This window comes from Pyxicephalus adspersus, chromosome 5 (assembly GCF_032062135.1).
Source record: "Pyxicephalus adspersus chromosome 5, UCB_Pads_2.0, whole genome shotgun sequence".
In the NCBI taxonomy this organism is placed as follows: Eukaryota; Metazoa; Chordata; class Amphibia; order Anura; family Pyxicephalidae; genus Pyxicephalus; species Pyxicephalus adspersus.
The window spans coordinates 85,783,352-85,804,246 of NC_092862.1; the positions used below are offsets into that span (position 1 = coordinate 85,783,352).

General features: G+C 38.5%; 2 protein-coding genes and 1 long non-coding RNA gene across 4 annotated transcripts in view; 1 reads left to right on the forward strand and 2 right to left on the reverse strand.

Moving 5' to 3' along the window:
- LOC140331197 (uncharacterized) overlaps nucleotides 1-13,017 on the reverse strand; it is a 44,202-nt gene extending 31,185 nt beyond the window's left edge. For both annotated transcript variants that reach the window (XM_072412003.1, XM_072412002.1), the window contains exon 1: nucleotides 12,959-13,017. The gene's annotated coding sequence lies outside the window, so the exon portion shown is untranslated. The remainder of the gene's footprint in view (nucleotides 1-12,958) is intronic.
- The window catches only part of LOC140331200 (uncharacterized), a 51,346-nt gene extending 35,480 nt beyond the window's left edge, over nucleotides 1-15,866 (forward strand). The window contains exon 4 of the long non-coding RNA XR_011920888.1: nucleotides 12,047-15,866. This is a non-coding gene — a long non-coding RNA (uncharacterized lncRNA). The remainder of the gene's footprint in view (nucleotides 1-12,046) is intronic.
- Nucleotides 15,867-18,466: 2,600 nt separating this feature from the next.
- The window catches only part of CCT5 (chaperonin containing TCP1 subunit 5), a 39,117-nt gene continuing 36,688 nt past the window's right edge, over nucleotides 18,467-20,895 (reverse strand). Inside the window, exon 10 of the mRNA XM_072413369.1 lies at nucleotides 18,467-18,700. Within this exon, the coding sequence (XP_072269470.1) occupies nucleotides 18,573-18,700 (128 nt within the window). The 3' untranslated portion in view covers nucleotides 18,467-18,572. The remainder of the gene's footprint in view (nucleotides 18,701-20,895) is intronic.

The following is a 20,895-nucleotide window of genomic DNA, read 5'->3' on the forward strand; positions in this document are numbered from 1 at the left end:
GAATAAATAGATTAGTTTTTTTATCAAAAAACTTTATTTATGCGAGTACTATTTATTGTTGGCAAGAAAAAATTTTGTGGCTCTTTAAAAACTTTGAAATTTTGTAAATTGTAATTTTTGACTCTTCCGACTCAAAAGGTTGCAGACCCCTGTCCTATCCCATCAAATAGCTGTTGAATCGAATAGTGAGCTATTCGACCAACACTACCTATCGCCTTTTAGATAATGATCTTGCAAAAATGATCAATGCCAATTGATTTTCATCAGTTTTGTCCTAGTGCTGATCAATAGCAATACTAATTCAATTAAATGATAATATTGAACGATGTCATTGTTCCCGATAAGTGTATTTTTGCTTTTTTTTTTACTATTGTGGCTGTCCTTTCTTGTTATACTGCTAATGTTTGTATTTGTTTGTTTGTATACTAAAATATGTTGGTATTAATGTTGTATTATTATCCCTTGAAAAATCAATAAAAATAATATGAAAAATAGAAAAAAAACAATGAATAATTTTACACACGGGCAGCAACAAGCCGTTTAAAGATTGCAAGAACATAAAAATTTAGTGATCAAACCCTCTGAAAAGGTTGTTACCATCATTTTTATAAATAATGAGAAATATAAAAAGGTGTGATCGCATATTAAACAACAGACTGGAAGAGAAGTATCATTGCTGATAGCGCTACAATATTCCAGGGGCGGAGCCAAGAACGGAGCCTGCATTGTGGCGGCCATCTTGCCCTGAGCACTACACAGATAAACTATTTGTTGCATCCTCTATTGTTAGAGTCAAGAGCCCCATAATTTAGGCATCCCATCCCTGCAAGTTTGTTGGCTATCTGAACTTTCTTTGTCCCCACATCTTAGAGGAAGGTTTGTTTGAGAATTACCCTCTTTAATAATTAAAGGGACGTAAACAGGGAGATTTGTGGATGAAGGCTGCATTCATTATAACTTGTTTGTTATTTTACTGGGGACATTGATCCCCCTGGCTTGCTGGATGGTTGCTAACACTCACCTTCTCTACTCTGCTGAACTGCCCAGTTCTGCATTGTGCTCCAATTCAAGTATTTCCTACAAAAGAAATTTCCAGCAAAATTGTACTTCCCTGGACTGAGTGCTCTTTTTCCCAGGAATAATTACTGGCTTTCATAACTTGCTTACCCTCTCATCCTTTTTGTGCTGGACTCCCTTCATACTAATTTCAGTGGGCCTGTGAATGTCATAATAATGCTTGCTCACTATCACCATTTTCAGTAGCAATTTTTGTGATTTCTGATGCACAAGTACGTCATCCGTTCGACCCCTAGCACAATGAATAGGCAAAAAAAAGCAAAGGGTGTAGTACGCCCCCCGCACCATGCTACAGCTACTACTTCACCTGCTCATTCCCATGGGGGAACAGGACTTTAACTTGTTACCTATGGATATTACCATTGCTGCGGGCACACCCACAGGTCCACATTTATCTTCTTCCTCCACAGCACAGGAGGTCTTCAACCTTTTACTACCATACTTTGACAAGAAATGTAATACCCTCCAATCTTCTCTTGACACAGCCTTTCAGCAGATTTCCAGCAATACTGCCAGTGTATCGGAACTAGAACAGAGAGTCGGTGATCTAGAAGATTAAGTTTTAGTGCAACAATCCACTATTACATGCAATCGACTCAAATGTCATCACTTGTCTGACAAAAATATGTGGACCTGGAGAATAGAAATCGACGTTCTAACCTGCTGTTCTTGGGGTTTCTGTAAACACATAAATACTCGGATTTACTGCAATTTGTTACAGTGGATCTGATGCAAGCTCTCCATCTGGAACCCTTGTCGACACATATGATTGAACACATTGATACCACTTGAAACCATGTGCAGTATTTGCAAAAATGTTTCACTTCCTAGATAAAGAGCGGATCCTATCCACCTATAAAAAAAGCCGGCTCCTTGGTAGTTAATGAGTATAAAATACTCATCTTCCAAGATTTCTCAGCAGCGGTTACTCAGCAACGAAGAGCTTTTTCCCTAGCTTGCAAGTTTCTGATTGACCAGAAAATCCGCTTGTTGTACCCAGCAAGTTTACAGTGAATGGAACGGTCCTACTACTGGATGACCCGGAATCAGCCCTCTCTCGGATCCAGGAAGCTTTGACTTCACCTGTAACCGAGGGGGCTCACCAAGAATGTAACTATGGTTCATTTAAATTCTGTAAGGGATTCACTTGAGTGACTCCCCTATCTCCCATAGTTATACAAATGCTTGAATTATTAGGATTTCAATTGAGTAATTATACTTGTTTGGTAAGGTTGCTGAATCTGGTCCTTGCACTAATGTATGTTATACCATACATTTTCACATATCATTCTCAGCAACTACTCATTTAACTTGTTCTGCAATGGGTCTTATTCTTGCAGGGAAAAAAGAGAGGTTGTATGATTAATTTAAATCCCATAGGGGATCCACCTTGGTGACTCCCCTATTTAGTATAGGTAATTTGCTGCTTAAACGATTAGGATTTCAATTGAGCAATTATACTTGTTTGATACGGTCGCAAATTCTGGTTTTGGTACTTTTGTATGCTACATTATACATTTTGTCATCCCACTATCAGCGACTGCTCACTAACATTGTTCTGCAATGGCTCTTTTTTAAAATCTTCCCTTACACAAGGGAAAAAGAAAGGTTGTTAGATTTGTTTTAAGTTAAAAAAAATATGGTTTACAGTACAATATGTTTACAGAACAGGTCATAAATTTTTGAATGTTTTTATACTTATACTGGCTATTGAGTTTTGTTTATTGAGGTTTTTGTTAGGTCACTCAGATACCCTAAATTTGTATGGTCTATATATGTACAGGATAGCCTGGGACAACCCTGCCCTTTATGTGTACTATCTACTAGAATTAGCACCTTATTGGCGATAAGCCATGATGTCTGGTACTAATGTGACAAATAGCCATACCTCAGCGGTTCAAAGAGATCTTACTTTAATAACTTGGAACGTAGGAGGTCTCAATCATCATATTAAACGAAGCAAAGTGATCGCCCACTTGCGTTCTCTTCACCCAGATGTGGTCTTTCTACAGGAAACCCATCTTAAAACAGGAGACACTTTGCGTCTCCCTGGGTCCTGGGTTGGTGAGGTGATGGCCTCCTCCAACTCCAAAAAGAAAAGAGGAGTGGCTATAATCTTCCATAAATCATTAACTTATCAATTATTTGATGTACAAATAGATAAGAACTCACGCTACTTGTTGTTAAAAATGGTTATTCAGGGAACCACCTCACTTAACATTTATGCACCCAATGGCCCTAACGCCCATTTTTTCACTCAAATCTCTGAGTTACTTTTATCCAGTGATTATTCAAATTTAATATTAGGAGGAGACTTTAATTAGGCCCCAGACCCTATTGTAGATAGATCGAAAACACATTCAGCTCCCCGCTCAAATGTACTGTACAATTTCATGGAATCGCTGTTACTTCTAGACCCTTGAGGAACACATAATCCGACCCAGAGAGATTATTCTTGTTCAGGTTTATAAAACCTTCTCCTGCATTGATTTCTTCTTATCCCTGGATTCACTCTTCCACAAAATCGAAAAAACTGTATATCACCTGATCTTTTTATCAAACCATGCTCCAGCATCATTGAAGCTAGAATTGGTACACCCAATTACTCAATCTCCTAGATGGCGCTTCCCCACATATCTCTCCTCCTCCCCAGCATTTCAATCCTTTTTATTACCTTCCTGGACTAACTTCCAGGATGACAATATTTATCATTGGGAGGACCTGGTCTTGCTTTGGGAAATAGGAAAAGCAGTTATGAGAGGACAGATTTCATCCTATGTGACTAGACAAAGGGCGGAAAAAAAAAAATTATGCAAATCCTTATATGACAATGTTGGGGCAGCTCATAGAACCCATATACTTGACCCTACGGACTCTTAACAGACAGGCCTGGTTGCAAGCAGCAATGATTTTGGACAACCATTTACACACCAACGCATTACTTAAAGCATGCAATACCAAATATATATTTTATCGTTGGGGAAATAAAGCAGGACCTCTCTTGGCTAATTTGGCATCTCCACAGAAACCCAACCATTCTATCCATATTTCACAAAGTTCCTTGGGTGCTAAATGTCACAAGCAGAATGATTTTTATTATTTTTGAAACTTACTACACGCAAATTTACTCTGCACAATCTCCTGCAGAATCTGACATCTGGCGTTTTTGCAAAAAGTAGACTTACCAACTTTGTCAACCTCCCAGCAAGAAAGTTTAAATGCCCCGGTACAGATTGAAGAGATTGCGAGAGCTATTAAAACCCTCCCTTTAAATAAAACCCTGGGTCCGGATGGTCTACCTGCTAAATTTTTTAAACTGCTGGAATCTTATCTCTCCCCCTATTGCTGGAAATTTATAATGGTATTCTAGATAATCAAATATCTTTTCTAAACTTCAAAAAAGCCCACACTTCATTGATTCCCAAACCTTATAAAAACACAGAGTGTCCTTCGTCTTACAGGCCAATTGCCTTACTCAACACTGATTACAAAGTGATGTGGCAAGATGGCAGGTCGCTTGCAACCTACGCTCAATTGGCTACATATTTCCATTGCAATACTCACAGCTATTGCTGCGACCACACTTAAGTATAACAAAAACCATATACTTTTGAGTCTCGACGCAGAAAAAGCGTTTGATAAGATTCTCTGGCCATATCCACACTCACTGCTTGCCTATAGACAATTTGGCACTCGCTTTCAAACCTATATAAAGTTTTTGTATAACCACCCTTCCACTCATCCTATTGTAACAAATCAGCACTTATTACCATGCATAGTGGAACAAGGCAAGGATGCCCCCTATCTCCTTTGCTGTTTAATCTCGCACTAGATTCCAAATACTGCGTATTTTAGAATTAGATTCCAGATTCACTGGTATAAAGTTCGGTTCTGTGGAAATGAAAATTACTGCTTTTGCAGACGATATTCTGTTGTTCATTGCCAGCCCAAAAGAGTCCTTACATTTTATCATGTCCGCTTTTCAGGCATTTCAAAAATATCAGGTTTTACTATAAACTTTGATAAATCTGTGGCCCTTTTTCTGTTTCCCAAACACAAACTGAATTGGAGCTCCTTATTTCCATTCCAGTGGGCTAAGTCACATTTTCGATATTTTGGGAGTATTGATACCCAAAAACACTGCAAAACTTTACTCTTTGAATTTCACAAAAGCTATATGATCCATGAAGAACAATTTTAAAATGTGGGCATCTCTTACACTTTCCTTTATGAGGCGAGTGGCACTAATTAAAATGATCTCCTTTCCCAGGGTACTTTTCCTTTTCCAAATACTTCCAATTTTTTTACCGACTAAAGATCTAAACCTAATTAACCTTTTGTTCAATTCATTTATATGGGGTAGCAAACATGCTGTAGCCAGTAGCACTATCCTCTAGCAAACCACGAAAAATGGTGAATTAAATCTACCAGATGTAGCCCTTTACAATCAAGCAGCATTGCAGCATATTTTAAAAGATTGGATACATGGCACATCTTATTACATGAATCTGCAGGTGGATTTTTCATTACATACATCTCTGAACCCCGTGGCCATTTTACACACCCACAAAGAACTCCTATCAGAGGAGATTCAATTAAACCCTTTAATTTACTCTTTGCGGCAACTATGGCATTTCTTTTGGAAAACAGAATCTCTTAATGCACATAATTCCTTGTATCTTCCCCTTATAGGCAATGCTGAATTTACACCAGGAAATAACTCTTCTTTGCTAACTATATGGGCAAACCGAGGTCTCACTTCAGTCAGATTACTGATTGATCCTGATACTCATAAAGCATATTCCTTTTTGGAATTAAAAAACAGATTCCCTTTTATGGCAGATAGTATTTTTTTAATTATCCAAATCAGGATGTATGAAGTACGTATTGCTATAAAGTTAACTCCTTGAGATTGGGATAATCCATTAGATAAAATGTTGTTGTCCCCCCAAGTTCCCACAAAGGCTATCTCTTAATTGTATTGTGTGAATTCCTTAGAACTGACCTGAACTATGAAACATCTATGGTAAGCATGGCAAAATGGCGGGCTTATTTTCCCGACCTGCCAGTTTCGAAAATCCTGCAAATGTATAAATTGACTTGGAAGGCCATTCCAGCAGTTTAATATAAAGAAATGTTTTTTAGACTTTTTCATAGGAATTATATCCCACCTCAGAGAGCCTATTATATGGGTCTTTCAGATAGCAGTACATAACCTCTGGGAATGCCCGAATATTAAGCAATTCTGGAGACGAGTGGTACAATATATTCATTGATATCTACTGAATTACATACCATTCACACCAGAATGGGTAATTTTTGGTTTAGTGGAGTTTGGGGTAGTCTGATTTACCAGGGGCACTAAAAGACTAGCACTTCTACTCTCGGCTATTGCTAAGAAAACCATTCTTCATTGCTGGCTAGAACCCACTCCCCCCACGATGCGTCTTTTTATGACTAAATTGCTGACTAAAGAACTGTTCCGAATGGAAATAATAGAGGGTTCATTTCACAAGGAATCTAAAACCCAACTCTTTTTTGAAATTTGGGAAAGCTTTATTGATACACTAAACCTGGCTAACAAAACAAAATTGTATAATTGCTTCCGTCACACTACATGGTACCTTGAAAGGGAACTAGTAAATGACCCCCCTATTGTTTTGTGATGGTAAATATGCCCATTTCCTGTGAACTATTATTGCTGTATAATTGTTGTATATTCTATTGAAAAGTATTGACCTAACTTTTTGCCTCCTGTGAAAAACATGTACCGTTTTGAACTTCTGTTGGAAAACAAAGAAAAAAATTTATATTGTTTATTCTCTTTTTTGTTCTTGTTAATTGTTTGAAATACCAAAATGTGTGTACTCTTTTTCCACTGTTTAACCTCAATAAAAATGAATTTAAAAAAAGGCCTTATTTTAACCACCTGGCCGTTAAACCCGACCTTGGTTCGGGGTAAAAACACTTTAAAAAAGTGTTAAACCCGAACTTTTCTCAGGTGGGTAAACAAACATTATATTGCAATCCGATTGTCATACATTGTATGACAATTGGATTACAATTGAAAGAATATACTTACCCGGTCCCCGCAGCTCCTCCGGACACGTCAGTCCTCTTCTGTCTTCTCCCAAGCGAGTGCAGGGGTTTCCCGGTGACGTCGCTGCATGCGTTGGTGCGGGAAGCGGGTCAGAAATTCAAATAACTTTGTATTGAACTCAATACAAAAAAGCTGTATTGAGTCAAATACAAAGAAATCTTTATATAATATATATATAATTGTATTATATATATATTATTTTAGCTACTGTACAATTAAATTACATTATACACTATTTTGTTTTAAGTTTTTTTTTTTTAAAGATTTTTTTTTTTGTTTTATAAAAATTTTTTTTATTAAATTTATAAAATTTTAGACATATTTCGGTGAGTTATGCGGTAATTAGGTGAATTATAAGTAATTATTGAGTAATTCGGTGAATTATAGTCTACAATCCAAAATAAATTTCTATGCCAAAAATGTAACAGTTTTTGCATGGAAGTACAGAAGTTTGGAAAGAATTAGAATACCTGGCATTCGCGTACGCGTCCCTTGGCGATTCCTGATGATGTCCGTGCATGCGCCCGTCGATGGGGGTCGTAGCGGGAAATTCAAATATTTTGTATTGGATTCAACACAAAGTCCTGTATCCAATCCAATACAAAATAATACAAAATATATTTATGTGGTTTTATATATATATAGTTATGTGACATTGGATTGTTTTAAAATTTACCACACTGGGGAGGTGTTTTAGAAAAATATATTACTATACAGTATACCGAGTTATTGCATTTTCAGTATTTTCGATTTATTTATGTATTCTTGTTTAAGCTGATTTTTGTGTTTTTTATTTACTTTTATTAAAAGTAATTTTTTTTTTTTTACATGATTGTGTGTTTCAAACGTTTTTTATATTCATGATATCTACTAGACCCTTAGACATATTTCTGTAAGTTACAGGTCTACAATTTAAAAAAAAAATTTCATGAAAAACAGTATACCGCTTTTGGTACAGAAATCTAGACATCAGTGAAACGCCCAGGTGGTTAAAGGAGACTGTGTTTTTTAAAGTTGACCATCTGATTGTTCCTACCTTCCATTGTTTGTCAAAAACCTATAAGAGCATTATAAATCTTCAGGGTAGACCTATAATTTCAGGGTTTAACTTCCAACACAAGTGCATATGTGGACCTCATGTAATTGAATTCACCTCCAATGTGAAGGACACAATCCATATCTTACAGATCTTGTATGAGGTCCAAGTGTCTTCAAATACTGTACTGGTCATCATCGATGTGGAATGCTCATACAACTGCATACCACATACCAAGGGTGTTAAAGTGATCAATAAAATTTTGAAAACACAAACGTGCTGGCCGTTTAATGAATTTCTTTGTGAATTATTGGAATTCATATTGACACATAATCATTTTTTTTAATGGTTTCCACTTCCTCCAGGTGCAGGGAGTTGCAATGGAGACTACCTGTGTGCCTTCCTATGCTAGTCTGTACCGGGGGGAAAATCAGATCTTTTTGCAAATGTGGATCTAGTCCCCTATTTGGAATGTATCATGGGGTCGTACCGCTATATAGATGACATTCTGATTATATGGAACGGTACACACAAGATGATCTCCAAAAATTTTTTGGCATTAATGGAGCAAATGAATATAATTTGAGTTTCACTATGGAGTATGATAAACAAAGAATCTCATTCCAAGATTTGATTATTTAGAAGAATAACAACAAAATACAAACCAGACTATACCGCAAACCCACAGCGTTCAACACAATCTTAACAGCTCAAAGCTCACACCCGAAACACCTTATATACAGCATACCTACTAGTTAATTCTTGAGGATTAGGAGAAACTGTTCTGATGAAACTATTCAAAATGGAGTCTGATGAACTCAGGAAGAGACTACATCAGAGAGGATATAATAACAAATGTTTAAAGCTTTTAGTAGAGCTAAACATAGCTCATGTTTCAATTTATTATTTGAGAAAAAAACAAGAAGGTCAGATGAAAAAACAAGGATCATCATGGATTTTTAACTACAATCAGGAAAGATTGGGGCAACATTTTACAAAATATTTTACAAAAACATTAGCATTACTTACAAGAAGATCCTTACATATATAGTTATATAGAAAAAAACCCAAATAACATATATAGGTTGTCCATCACTTATAAAATTAGTTAGAAGCCACTATACCAGTGCAAAGGATAAGGATCTATGCATAACCAAACCTAAAGGCATATTGCCTTGTGGGAAATGCAAACAGTGTGTATACCAACAAAGCAAGTGGTTTATCCACCTAATAGGGAAAGATTTAAAGCTAAACAAACACAGTTAAAACCTTTGTTAACTGTAATACCAATAAGGTAATCTACCTGTTACAGTGCCCTTGCAAAGCGTTTTATGTGGGCAAAACTAAAAAGTGGGTATATGAGCACATAAAAGACAGCACTTTTATGACACCAGTGGGATGGCATTTTGCCAAGAACCATACTTCTGACCAAAAAGGAGTTACATTTTGGCATTAGATAAAATACATCAACATAGGAAACTAGGTGGATTTACAATTTAAAATCTACCAATTATCCAGGCCTAAATGAGTGTTACCAGTTATCAGCCCTTCCTAAAAATAATCCTGGTCTTTGTACCTGTACTTTTCAATATGATTTTGTGTGTTTGTGTTTGTTAGAAGATCATGCATAAAAAAACCTTGGATCTATTCCTGTTGCTGGATTCCTGTAAGCAAGGGTGAACATAAATAAGTGTTGCCCATGTGTGGGTAAATCCACCATATGGCCTGGCCCCTGGCCGCCAAAGTGTATATTCAGTGTGGTTGCTGCTGCTGCTGGAAGGCATACACATGAAGTATGCGATTACCATAACGGCATCCACGCGGTGTGATGATGTCACATGCCGACTATCTGTATAATGAGAATCCCAGCAGTCAGTGACTGTATGCTAGTGTCTAGAATAGAGTTGTTTAGAGGAGGTTCTCCCTCCAGAGTCTGTAATCTAGCCAGCTCAGTAGTGAGTGTGCTAGAATGAAGTTGTTTAAAGGAGGTTCCCCCTCTAAAGTGCATAATCTAGCTAGCTCCATAGGGAGAATGCTAGAATGGTGTTGTTTAGAAGAGGATATCATTGCAGTTAATATATTCTAGCCCAGGGGTGCCCAACCTACAGCCCGCAGGCCACATTCGGCCCGCAGAGCTGCCAGATCCGGCACTCTGCTCATTACCACTCTGCTCTCTCTGCTTGTTGTCTTGCAGGGGATGGGGCATCTCTTATGTTTCTGTATGAGATCGTGCTACCGTGAGAGGGGGAGAGTGGACTTGTACTTTATATATGCCAATCAGCTGTGGCTGCTCTCCGCCCACCTTGTACTGTGGAATAATCCCAGCAGCATGACAGCTGTATCTGTGTCCATGCTACTGTCATTATCCCTATGTATAAACCTTTATATCTTCTACACTGAGGGTCATGAAAATGTGATATTTTTAGAGTACACATTTACAGGAGACTCTGAGAGCTGTTACTAAAACAAATTTCATCATAACATAACAAGTTACCACTTGTGTCACAAGCAAAACATTCTAATAATAAGCAGGGATATTTTCACATTTAAAAATTGAGTTTGCATGTTAGGGACCCCTGGGTCTCACTTCCATGGCAATGAGCATTAGGGTACTGTCAAATCTCTCTGTGCTGTGCAAATATATACTTGCTGGTTTATAAAACTTCAAGGCTGTGTTCAGACTGGCAGTGATGTTGCAGTGCGATTTCCTGTTTCCTCATGCCATGGAACTCCGCCTAGGTGGAGACGCCTAATAGCGCTCACTGCCGCCTGGAGTCAAATATGCAGATGCTGCAGTGTGACTGACTGAGCAGCTGGTTGGGTGACTGTTACACAGAGCTGCCACTTACCTTCTGTGACCCTCAATTTCCCCGGAAGAGGTATGTTGGCAACTGGAAATGTGGGAGCCAGTAGGAAATACCTTTAGTCCCAACCCCCCAATAAAATGTTATACCCGTCATCTCACACTACCTTGTCACATATAGCTATCACCTTACTCTCTATGAATCCAATTTCTCTGTAAGAAAAGGAAAATGTAATTGCAAGTGGGGGACTCTTGTGGCTAACTCTCCCTAAAATTTCATCACTACGGCGCCATCACAAAATATGAAAGATTTTACCTTTCATGTTACCCTGTCAGACAAAGCTGGCCACTTACCATCTGTGAACCCTAATTTTTCAGGAACAGGGAGATGTAGGGACCTTAAGATGTAGTAGTAAGAACATGTCCTCCTTGGCTATTTGTCACATTTCACTTCTCTGGAAGTATCCATTGCAGAGATTATGGGGTACAAAGAAGGTTAGCAGCCCTGACAGATTTGTATGGTGTAGTTTCTGCTCACAGGAATGAAGAGCAGAGATCAAGATATGACTGGCCAGCACTGTATGATAGATTTAGTTTTGTATCTTTCAATAATAAAATGAGTATCAAATGGTGAGTGCAGAAATTCTGAATTTGTCATTTATTTTATTTGGTGCATGTAACCTTTTGGTAACTAGAAACATTTCAACTTAATTTTATTTTGAATTGAAACTATTCTAGTTTTAAACATACATCTTTAATGTTTGTTTGCAATGTGCCTCGTGGGTTTTTTCTCAATGCAACAGTGGCACCCAGATGAAAAAAGTTTGGGCAGCACTGATCTGCCCAAATTGGTGCAGAAAAGGCTAGAATCAAGTTGACAGAGGGAGAATTGTACAATTTTAAAATTATTTTACAGAATGCTTTTTTTTTGTTTTTCAAATAAAATTAGTGTGGACTTCATATCATATAGAGAAATTGCATCTATATAAATCAAAAAATAAAACAATCACACTTACCTTTATTTCCACAGATCCCAGTTTCCCTGGAATTCTCCTTTGTCCTGGCGGAAGGGAGGAAGCGCTGGGCACTGCCATGTTCAATCATCTTCTGCATGAGATGCCTGATGTAGTTATCCAGGGAACCTCTATGCACCCATTCAGAAAAGTAGAGGTGCTTCATCCTTTTTTTAAAAAATGTTTTTGTGTTGCATTAAAAAAAGAACATTTTTACTTTATAAAAATGGGTTGTCTACCTATTTATGTAAAGTAAAAACCTTGAGTTAAGCTCTGCTTTAAGCTAAATTCCTCCTTTAACCTTCCTAGCGTTCCAATTCTGTTCGTATTTCTATGCAAAAAGCGTTAATTTTTTTTACATTGTAGCATACCTCACCAAAATATGTCCAATATTTAATAAATTTATTAAAAAAAAAAAAATCTGTTAAAAAAATAGTGAAACGTAATATAACTGTAAAGAAACATGTATAATATATATATATATGTTAAATCAAGATTTCTTTGTATTGGACTCAATACAGCTTTTTTGTATTGAACCCAATACAAAATGATTTGAATTTCTTGTCGCTCCTCCCGCCTGCACTGACGCATGCACCAACGTCACCGGGAAAGCCTGGAGATCGTCTCTGCAGTTTCGGGCTGAAGATCTGAGGAAAATTACGTGTCCATAGGACCCGCTATTTTGTATTGAACCCAATACAAAATTATTTGAATTTCCTGCCACTCCTCCCGCCCACAACAACGCATGCACCGACGTCACTGGGAAACCCCGGAGATTGTTTCTGCAGTTCGCGGCTGAAGATCTGAGGAGAAGTACGTGTTTTAAGTTTTAAGCAACCCCGAGTGTGACTCAAGATTATTGCTTTTTGCAGGTAAAATTGTCACAGATCCCTGCAGGTCCAGGGGATCTGTGCTTTCTTCTTGCTCACCCTCCTTGCAGTTCCTTGCTGCCAGCACCATCTCTGCCTCTGGATCCAACACTCTGCATACTTCCTGTTCCAAGTCAGGTGATTCTCTGTCAGCTGCTCCCTTGCCTCAAAGAACCAGAGTATTCTGCAGACGCACTCCCTCTGCTGGCAAACATCTGAATAACACCTGAGATTATCTCAACAACAGCACTCCCTCTGAGAAAGTGACCTGGCAACAGGAACTTGCCTTAACAAGGAGTTCCTTTGGCAGGTTACTGTTGTTTGTTTCTCCTGTTCCGGATTCCTTGTGTACTGACCTTGTCTTGTTTCCTGACAACTCCTGTTTGCTGCCTGTCCCGACCTTTTCCCTGTTTCCTGGCAACCCTTCTTTGCTGCCCACCCTGACCTTTGGCTTGTTTGACTACTCTTTTGGATTTCCCTCTGGCACTACGTTTTGGTTCCTGCTTGTTAGTAGTCACCTCCCTCTGCGTGCACGCAACCTGGCAGTTGCCCGCAGCGCAACACCCTCACCTCTAGAGGCTCTGGTGAAGACCGGGCAGCTGCTTAGACTCTGCGCCCTGTGCACATATCCACCCACTGAGCTGGTGGCACAGAGGGTCCACTATCCTGCCTTGCAGCTACCGTGACAAAAATCCACAGAGTCATCCTCAGAAAAACCGCTAGGGGGGTTCAACCACTCCATTCTATCTTATTCTGTACAGTGTGCTAGAATGGAGTTGTTTAGAGGAGGTCTCCCCCCTTCAAGGTGTCATCTAGCCAGGTCAATAGGGAGAATGCTAGAATAGAGTTGTTTAGAGGAGGATATCATTGCAAATAACATAATCTAGCCAAATCAGTGCAGACAAGGCTAGAATCAAGAAGACAGAGGGAGAATAGTACAATTTAAAATTGTTTTTTAATTAAAATAAAATTAGTATGGACTTAGAAAAAAATAGTTTACCCAGTAGTAACCTTTATTGCAATCTTTTTTTAATATATTTTGAAATTACATGTATTAAGGCTAAATTCCCTTATTTAAATCACTCCATTCTATCCCATTCTGTATAAAGCAGGCAAGAATGGAGTGAGAGAGAAGGACAGCACTCTGCCTCACTCCAACCATTCTATTGTTTCCCATTCTATACAGAGCAGGCTAGATAAGAGTGGAAGAGAGAAGGAAAGCGCTCTGCCTCATGCCAACCATTTGAATGAACTGCAGATAGTATAATTTAGCCAAATCAGTGCAGACAAGGGAAGAATCGAGTTGACAGAGGGAGAATTGTACAATTTAAAAATATTTTATGGAATCCTTTATTTTAATAAAATTGTTATGGACAAATAAATTGTTTTACCCAGTTGTGACCTTCCGCACAGTCTTTTTATTATATATAGAAATGACATGGTTTGAAGCTAAATTCCTCCATTAAACCCATCTATTCTATCCCATTATGTACAGAGCAGGCCAGAATGGAGTGGGCAGGACTTTATTTTTCCTTACCAGGAGCTCTTTTTTGTTTTTTTGTAATAAAAGTAAGAATACCCTGCAATACTCTGCTTACTGACAGGCAGTCTGGGTTGGAGAGATGAGTTGGGAATTCCTTCATTGCAATCAGTAACACTCAGCTATAGATTGGAAAAAATCCCAACAATCTATGTACATATTGAGTCACATCGTAAGCCCCACCCCCTCCTTTAAACAACTACATTTTAGCATCCACCGTGACTGTGCCATTAATTCTAAGGACTCCTGCTGTTGTGAGGACTTTTCAGCCCTTTGAGATGTTTTTTTTTATCAGTATTTATCATTTATTCAGTAATTTTCAAGTACTTTTTCTTATAGGTAAGCCCTTTTCTTATGAGAAATTGCCTACTGGATATTTGAGTTTTGTTTTGGCTGAAACTTACAATCCCTATAGAAGTACATAGTAAGCCAATGTTTTGTATGGTGGTGTTGTGGTCCTTTAAGTGGGAACAATGCCTAAACCCTCAGAGTGCTAAAAAGATATAATAGTGGATGAAATTTGGAGGTTCAATTACAACCACTAGGATAAAGGAGGCCAGTCTGTGATTACTTTTAGATTTACTATAACTCAATTAATCTGATATCAATATAATTGTACTTGTGTTTTGATATATTGTTTTTTGTGGTTTAATTATATAGCTGAAATGATTGTGATTATGGTTGACTGGTGGTCTGAAGAAGCGGATGTTTCCATAAAACGTGTCACCATAATCTATGAGGGATCAAGTTTAACTTGGAATACCAGCCCCTAAGTCAATTTTTGTTACTGTGTATGATATTTTGTATATACAATTGGCCTCCAGAGGAAGCCTTTTTTAAATACAGGTAGTCCTCGAGCTAAACATCTGACATATGGACAACTTCTAGATAGAACGGGGCTTCTCTCCTTGCAGGATGGAGGGGGTGGTTCACATGACTTGCAGAAGAAATCTTTTGCTAAACACAGCCGAGGTTGTGGGCTCCTCTGCAGCCTCCTGTAACTCTTTAATGACGAAGACAAACTCTGCAGTTGTTTCTTTTTGTATATCAAAGCACAGCTTAATCCAGAAGTAATTGAATGTCTAGGCTCCATGGTTTTTTTTTTGTTTTGCTTTGTTTGTGATTAGCTCAGTGAGGATTTTATACAGTAACTGGTATGGTGCTGCCTAATATGTTGAGACAAACATCTGTCCTAACTGCATTTATTAAAATATTGTACCTGTTCCAACTTGCATACAAATTTAACCTAAGAAAAAAAACCTACAGTCCCTATCTCATATGTAACCAGGGGACTACCTATAGTGGATTTTACCTAATACTGTTTGTACCAATAAAGATAAAAAAAATCCTTTGTCCCTAAACTATATTTTCATGTACATATGTAAAGGGGGTTGGTATTTGGTTTTGTTAATCTATTGGAAGTAGTGGGAATCATAATATTGAATAGGTTGATATTGATATTGTGTTATCCAGGATTTTTGCCCCATGCATTTATACTGTAAAAATATGAGGTTGAATAATTAAAAAAAAAATTCTGCAGTAATTATTGAAAACCCACTTCAAAAAAGCCACAGCATGATGTAGCAAAGATATGCAGATAACCACTCACTGGAGAATAGCTCTCTCCCAGCCCCCATAGCTACCCCCTGCCCGCTGGGAGGTGAAATCATCAAACGTATTCTTTATTAGAATAAATCATAAAGGAGATCACAAAATCATTTTATGTAGTTTGACTGGTTTCACTCAAAGCATTTTAATAACTTCTATGCCTGTCATGAGTAATGATTGAGTATAGCATCTCTATATCAATGGCTACTAACAAGGCCCCTTTTGGTACATTCAGATCTTCAATAAATATGGTGTATCCTTCAATTACAAGGGAAGACAGTACACAGAGTCTCAAATATTAATTGACCAATTGGCTAGCATTGGATGAAACACTGTCTATACCAGATACATTTAGATGTCCAGAAAGTTTAAAACATTGTTGTGTACTTTCTTGTATTCTTGGATTCTGATTATTAAAAAATATAACTTGAATGGGCGGGGTGGGTTTCCTTTATCTTTTTCTGATTGGCGTGTTTTATCACTATTTTGGTAATAGTATTCTTGGATTTGTACTTGTTTAGAAAAAATCTTATTAAATGGTACTTGCAAATTGAAATACGGTGCAATTTTTACCTTTTGTGTGCAACCTCTTCCTTCCCTGTGCTGAGAGGTGTATACTCTAATAGCTGTTCTAAGATGTGCTCAGAACCAAAAATACATGGATTAATGGGATGCATGACTGACACCTTGGGTGGTTAGGGGGAACATTGATGTAGATCAGGGGTGCTCAAAACCTCGATCGCGATCTAATGGTCGACTGCAAAGGCAACTCGAGTTGATCGCGGAGCCCTGCCTTACCCCTTCCTGGTTTACCAGCAGCCCTGCAGTACATCTATAGGGATGCCTTTCAGTGTGTGAGAAGGCTCGTGTAAGTAACAGTGGGGAGGGGGCAGTCTGAGGTGAGCAGCGCTGGGGGCCAAGTCAGTTTAGGCTCGGTGTCAGGGTTCAATTACCGAGATACCCTGTATAGATTAGCATTTTTTTTTCTTGTGCAGCATGTCATTCTCCTATGACAGGTGAGCTGTAGCTTTCATGTCACTATAGTCTTGTAGTGCAATGTTCTGCCACTCAATGTCTCATTAGCTCCAGACACTTCTGAATCATACTATGTACCGTATTTTTCGGCGTATAAGACGCACTTTTTCTTCCCCAAAACTGGGGGGGAAAAGTGGGTGCGTCCTATACATCGAATGCAAGTTTAAAAAAAAAAAAAAAAAAAAAAACGGTAACATACTTACCCGATACCGCCTTCTGCAGACCCAGCGAAGAGAAGCCTGCACACGCGATCCCGGAAGCAAGCCTGCGGACCGGTAAGTTAGAAGGGATCAGCAGGGGATAAATAGGCACAGAGTCGGGAATTTATCCTCTTCTGATCACTCTGTGCCAATTTATCAGAAGGGGTTGAATTGGAATAGGGTGATCAGAAGGGGATAAATTGGCACAGAGTGATCAGAAGGGGATGAATTGGCACAGGGTGATCAGCAGGGGATAAATTGGCACAGAGTGATCAGAAGGGGATGAATTGGCACAGGGTGATCAGCAGGGGATAATTTAGCACAGAGTGGGGAATTTATCCCCTTCTGATCACTCTGTGCCAATTAATCCCCTTCTGATCGCCCTGTGCCAATTAATCCCCTTCTGATCGCCCTGTGCCAATTCAACTGCTTCTGATCACTCTGTGCCAATTTATCAGAAGGGGTTGAATTGGCACAGAGTGATCAGAAGGGGATAAATTGGCACAGGGTGATCAGAAGGGGATAAATTGGCACAGGGTGATCAGAAGGGGATAAATTGGCACAGGGTGATCAGAAGGGGAAAAATCTTTCAGAATTTTTTTTTCTAGATTTTCCTGCTTTAAAATTGGGTGCGTCTTATATGCCGGAGCGTCTTATACGCCGAAAAATACGGTATATATTTAAAATATATGTTTATCAGATTTTTTGTTGCACCTCCAAAAGCAAGCCATGCCCCTCAATGGGACAAAGGGGATCTACACAGTAGGTGTTTTTATTGTGCTGATCATTTAACAACTAAAACAAAAATAGGACATTTTAAGACATAAGAATAGACATTTTTTTAACCAAAAACATTATTCACCTAAAGGCATTCAGAATAATTCCAAAGGGTTCTACAACCTCAATCATTCGATTTGCATTTGTTAATAATGTTATGCAAACATGTCTAGATCTAAACAAATTCCTGAGGAAGTGGATGTTTTCTGTGAATTAGGTGAATAATAAATAAGTGTTTAGTTAAAAAGGGTCCATTTTTATGCCTTAAAAGTCTTTTTTGTTTGTTTTACCATTGGATGTGGCATCCAATATTAAAAGATGGCTGGAGCAATACACTAATAGACGTGCTGATGATTTAGGCAAATGCAGCATCTTTACCTCACAAAGAACAGGGTAATAAAAAAAAAATTAAGGTAAATAATATTTTATTTTTTAATAGGAGAAAGTATTCAAACCAAAACTGCATTGCACAGACTGAACATTTCTTCTAAATGGAAAAACTACTTTAAAATTTTCACTCCTCTGTTTCACCAGGTTGGCGTATGTCATCAATCTTCAAAATCATTTTCACAACTTGTGTGGCCAAAGAGATCTGCTGTTTTTTTCCAATTAGTGTTTCTATAACATGCTGCTGTTTCATATCTAAAAGAACATAGAAATATAAATAGAATTTCAGATACATGTATACAAACTATGAAAAAGTATTTATCACCATAAAAAATGTTAATATCTAGACAGCAAATATACCTTTACACAAATATACACTGTTAGGGCTAGGGCCTAAACAAAGACATGTGAAGCTGGACTTTTGGTTTCTAATATGTACCTAGCACTGTAATATAATCAACATGGAAAAGCACAAAAGTAAACCCAGAAGGCAGTTACACGGTCAGGAAAGCCATTATTCTTCAAATCTCCTGCTAGAGGAGCAGATCAGGCAGTAGAGACACTGCTGTCGAAGACAAAGAAAAGAAACAGGCTACAACCAATATACCAAGATTTTCCGGAACATGAGGAACTGATTTGTGAACATCTGTGTATAATTACACAGGTCAACAAAAAATTAGTTGTGATAATTATCAGAAACCACAGCAAACTTCCCTAAATCAGTTTTTCGAACAGATTTCAGATCTGTTTTCAGTTTTTCCCCAACAGGCACTGTTCAGAGTTATGAGTACTAATATAGTTAACATTGTACGAGCATGCATTTTGTACTAAAACATAAGCACCCTTGAAGTGAATGTTATTACATCTTCAGTGTGAAGTAAAATAAGGCACACTGTGGTATAGATCTACTGAATAGTGTCAGTCAGGTACCATTGTTCCTTCAGAAATGCTTAGAGCAGAGGTAGGCAAACTCGGGCCTTTAGGTCGTATACGGCCTAGCCAGTATTCCAGTCTGGCCTAACGCCCCCCTAGTTATTTATTGTTGGATCCGGCCTAATTAAATTGTTGCATTCTTGTGAATTCCCGCAATATCATCAAGTTCCCGCACAGTAACCCCAATTACTATGCCTAAAGAGCAGAAGAAACGCTCAGCTACCAGTCTCCGGAAGGTTGACCTTGAATGTCGTGTCCTCAACCCCTAATGGACTGACGAATTATTCTTCGTCCAACGCAGCAACAGAGCCCTGTAACAACACTAACACCAACAGCACTTTCAAGCGGTCGAATCTCAAGGGGCATTTCAATGCCAAGCACACGCACACGTACAGAGACTACATTGCGGATTGGCGGAAGACTGAAGGCTGCTCGCTTGCAGTCAGGGTTGGCAAAAACCTTTTCTTGGACACCTTGTTTCTTCTGGCCTAGTGTGCCTTCTTGACCACCTGAAATGCCCTAGTAGTCCAAAAAGTTTGCCGACCACTGGCTTAGAGTATGATTTGCCTGTGTAACCTTCATCTGGAATGTCGTACAGTACAGCATCCAGCAGTAAGCAGCCATCACACTTTCATTCCAGAAACCTTGGTAGCAGTCCCCTATTAACTGAATGTCCTGGTGAAAACGTTCTCGTTTGTCACGCACCATACCAAGATTTTCCGGGAAGATGTGAGTGCAAGAAATGTATTTTTAATGACATGCGACAACCCAGTTTCTGGTATGAACCAAGCAGATTTCTAAACTCCTTCCTTGTATGCAGGAGACATATGGTTGCCCAGGAAGTTTTCACACAGCCACTTGAATGCATCCCAAGCTTCTAGCTCAGCTGCTGAGAGAGATTGTTTGAAATCATCCTGCAAAACGATAAACTTGGTTTGGAATTACCATTATGCAAGACTGCTTTCAAGCTTTTTTTTTTTTTTTTTAGAGGAATCAATATTACTACACTATTCAGATGGAACATGCTTTTGTGACAAACAGAAAAGAGTGCATTTATATCACGACAGTAGCACAGTAGGCCATCACTAGTGAAGAACGTGTCAAGTTTTGATTTCGTTTTCTGTAGTTACACCCTTTGCAAGCAAGTGCTTCTGTTTAAGTCTTGAGCAAGAAGTTCTGCTTTGTCTTTGGAGAGATTTAGATCACGAACAAGATCATTCAGCTTTGCTTGTGTAAAAGGTCTCTGGTTCTGAATCTTCATCGGCCAAGTAGTCAGGATCAGAAGATTTGGGGTTGTAACTGGCTGCAACTCCAGTGCATTCCTCATCACCTTCTACAGAAGCAAGTCAATTATGTGGCGGTACTAGAACTACCGTGTTTCCCCGATTTTAGGACATCCCCATTAAGTAAGCCACCCCCGATTTTTAAAAAAATAATTAAAATAAGACACTCACCCGTTTATAAGACAGCTCCAGATATCTGATCCTGCGTGTGTGTCCTTTATGCTGGCTGCAGCG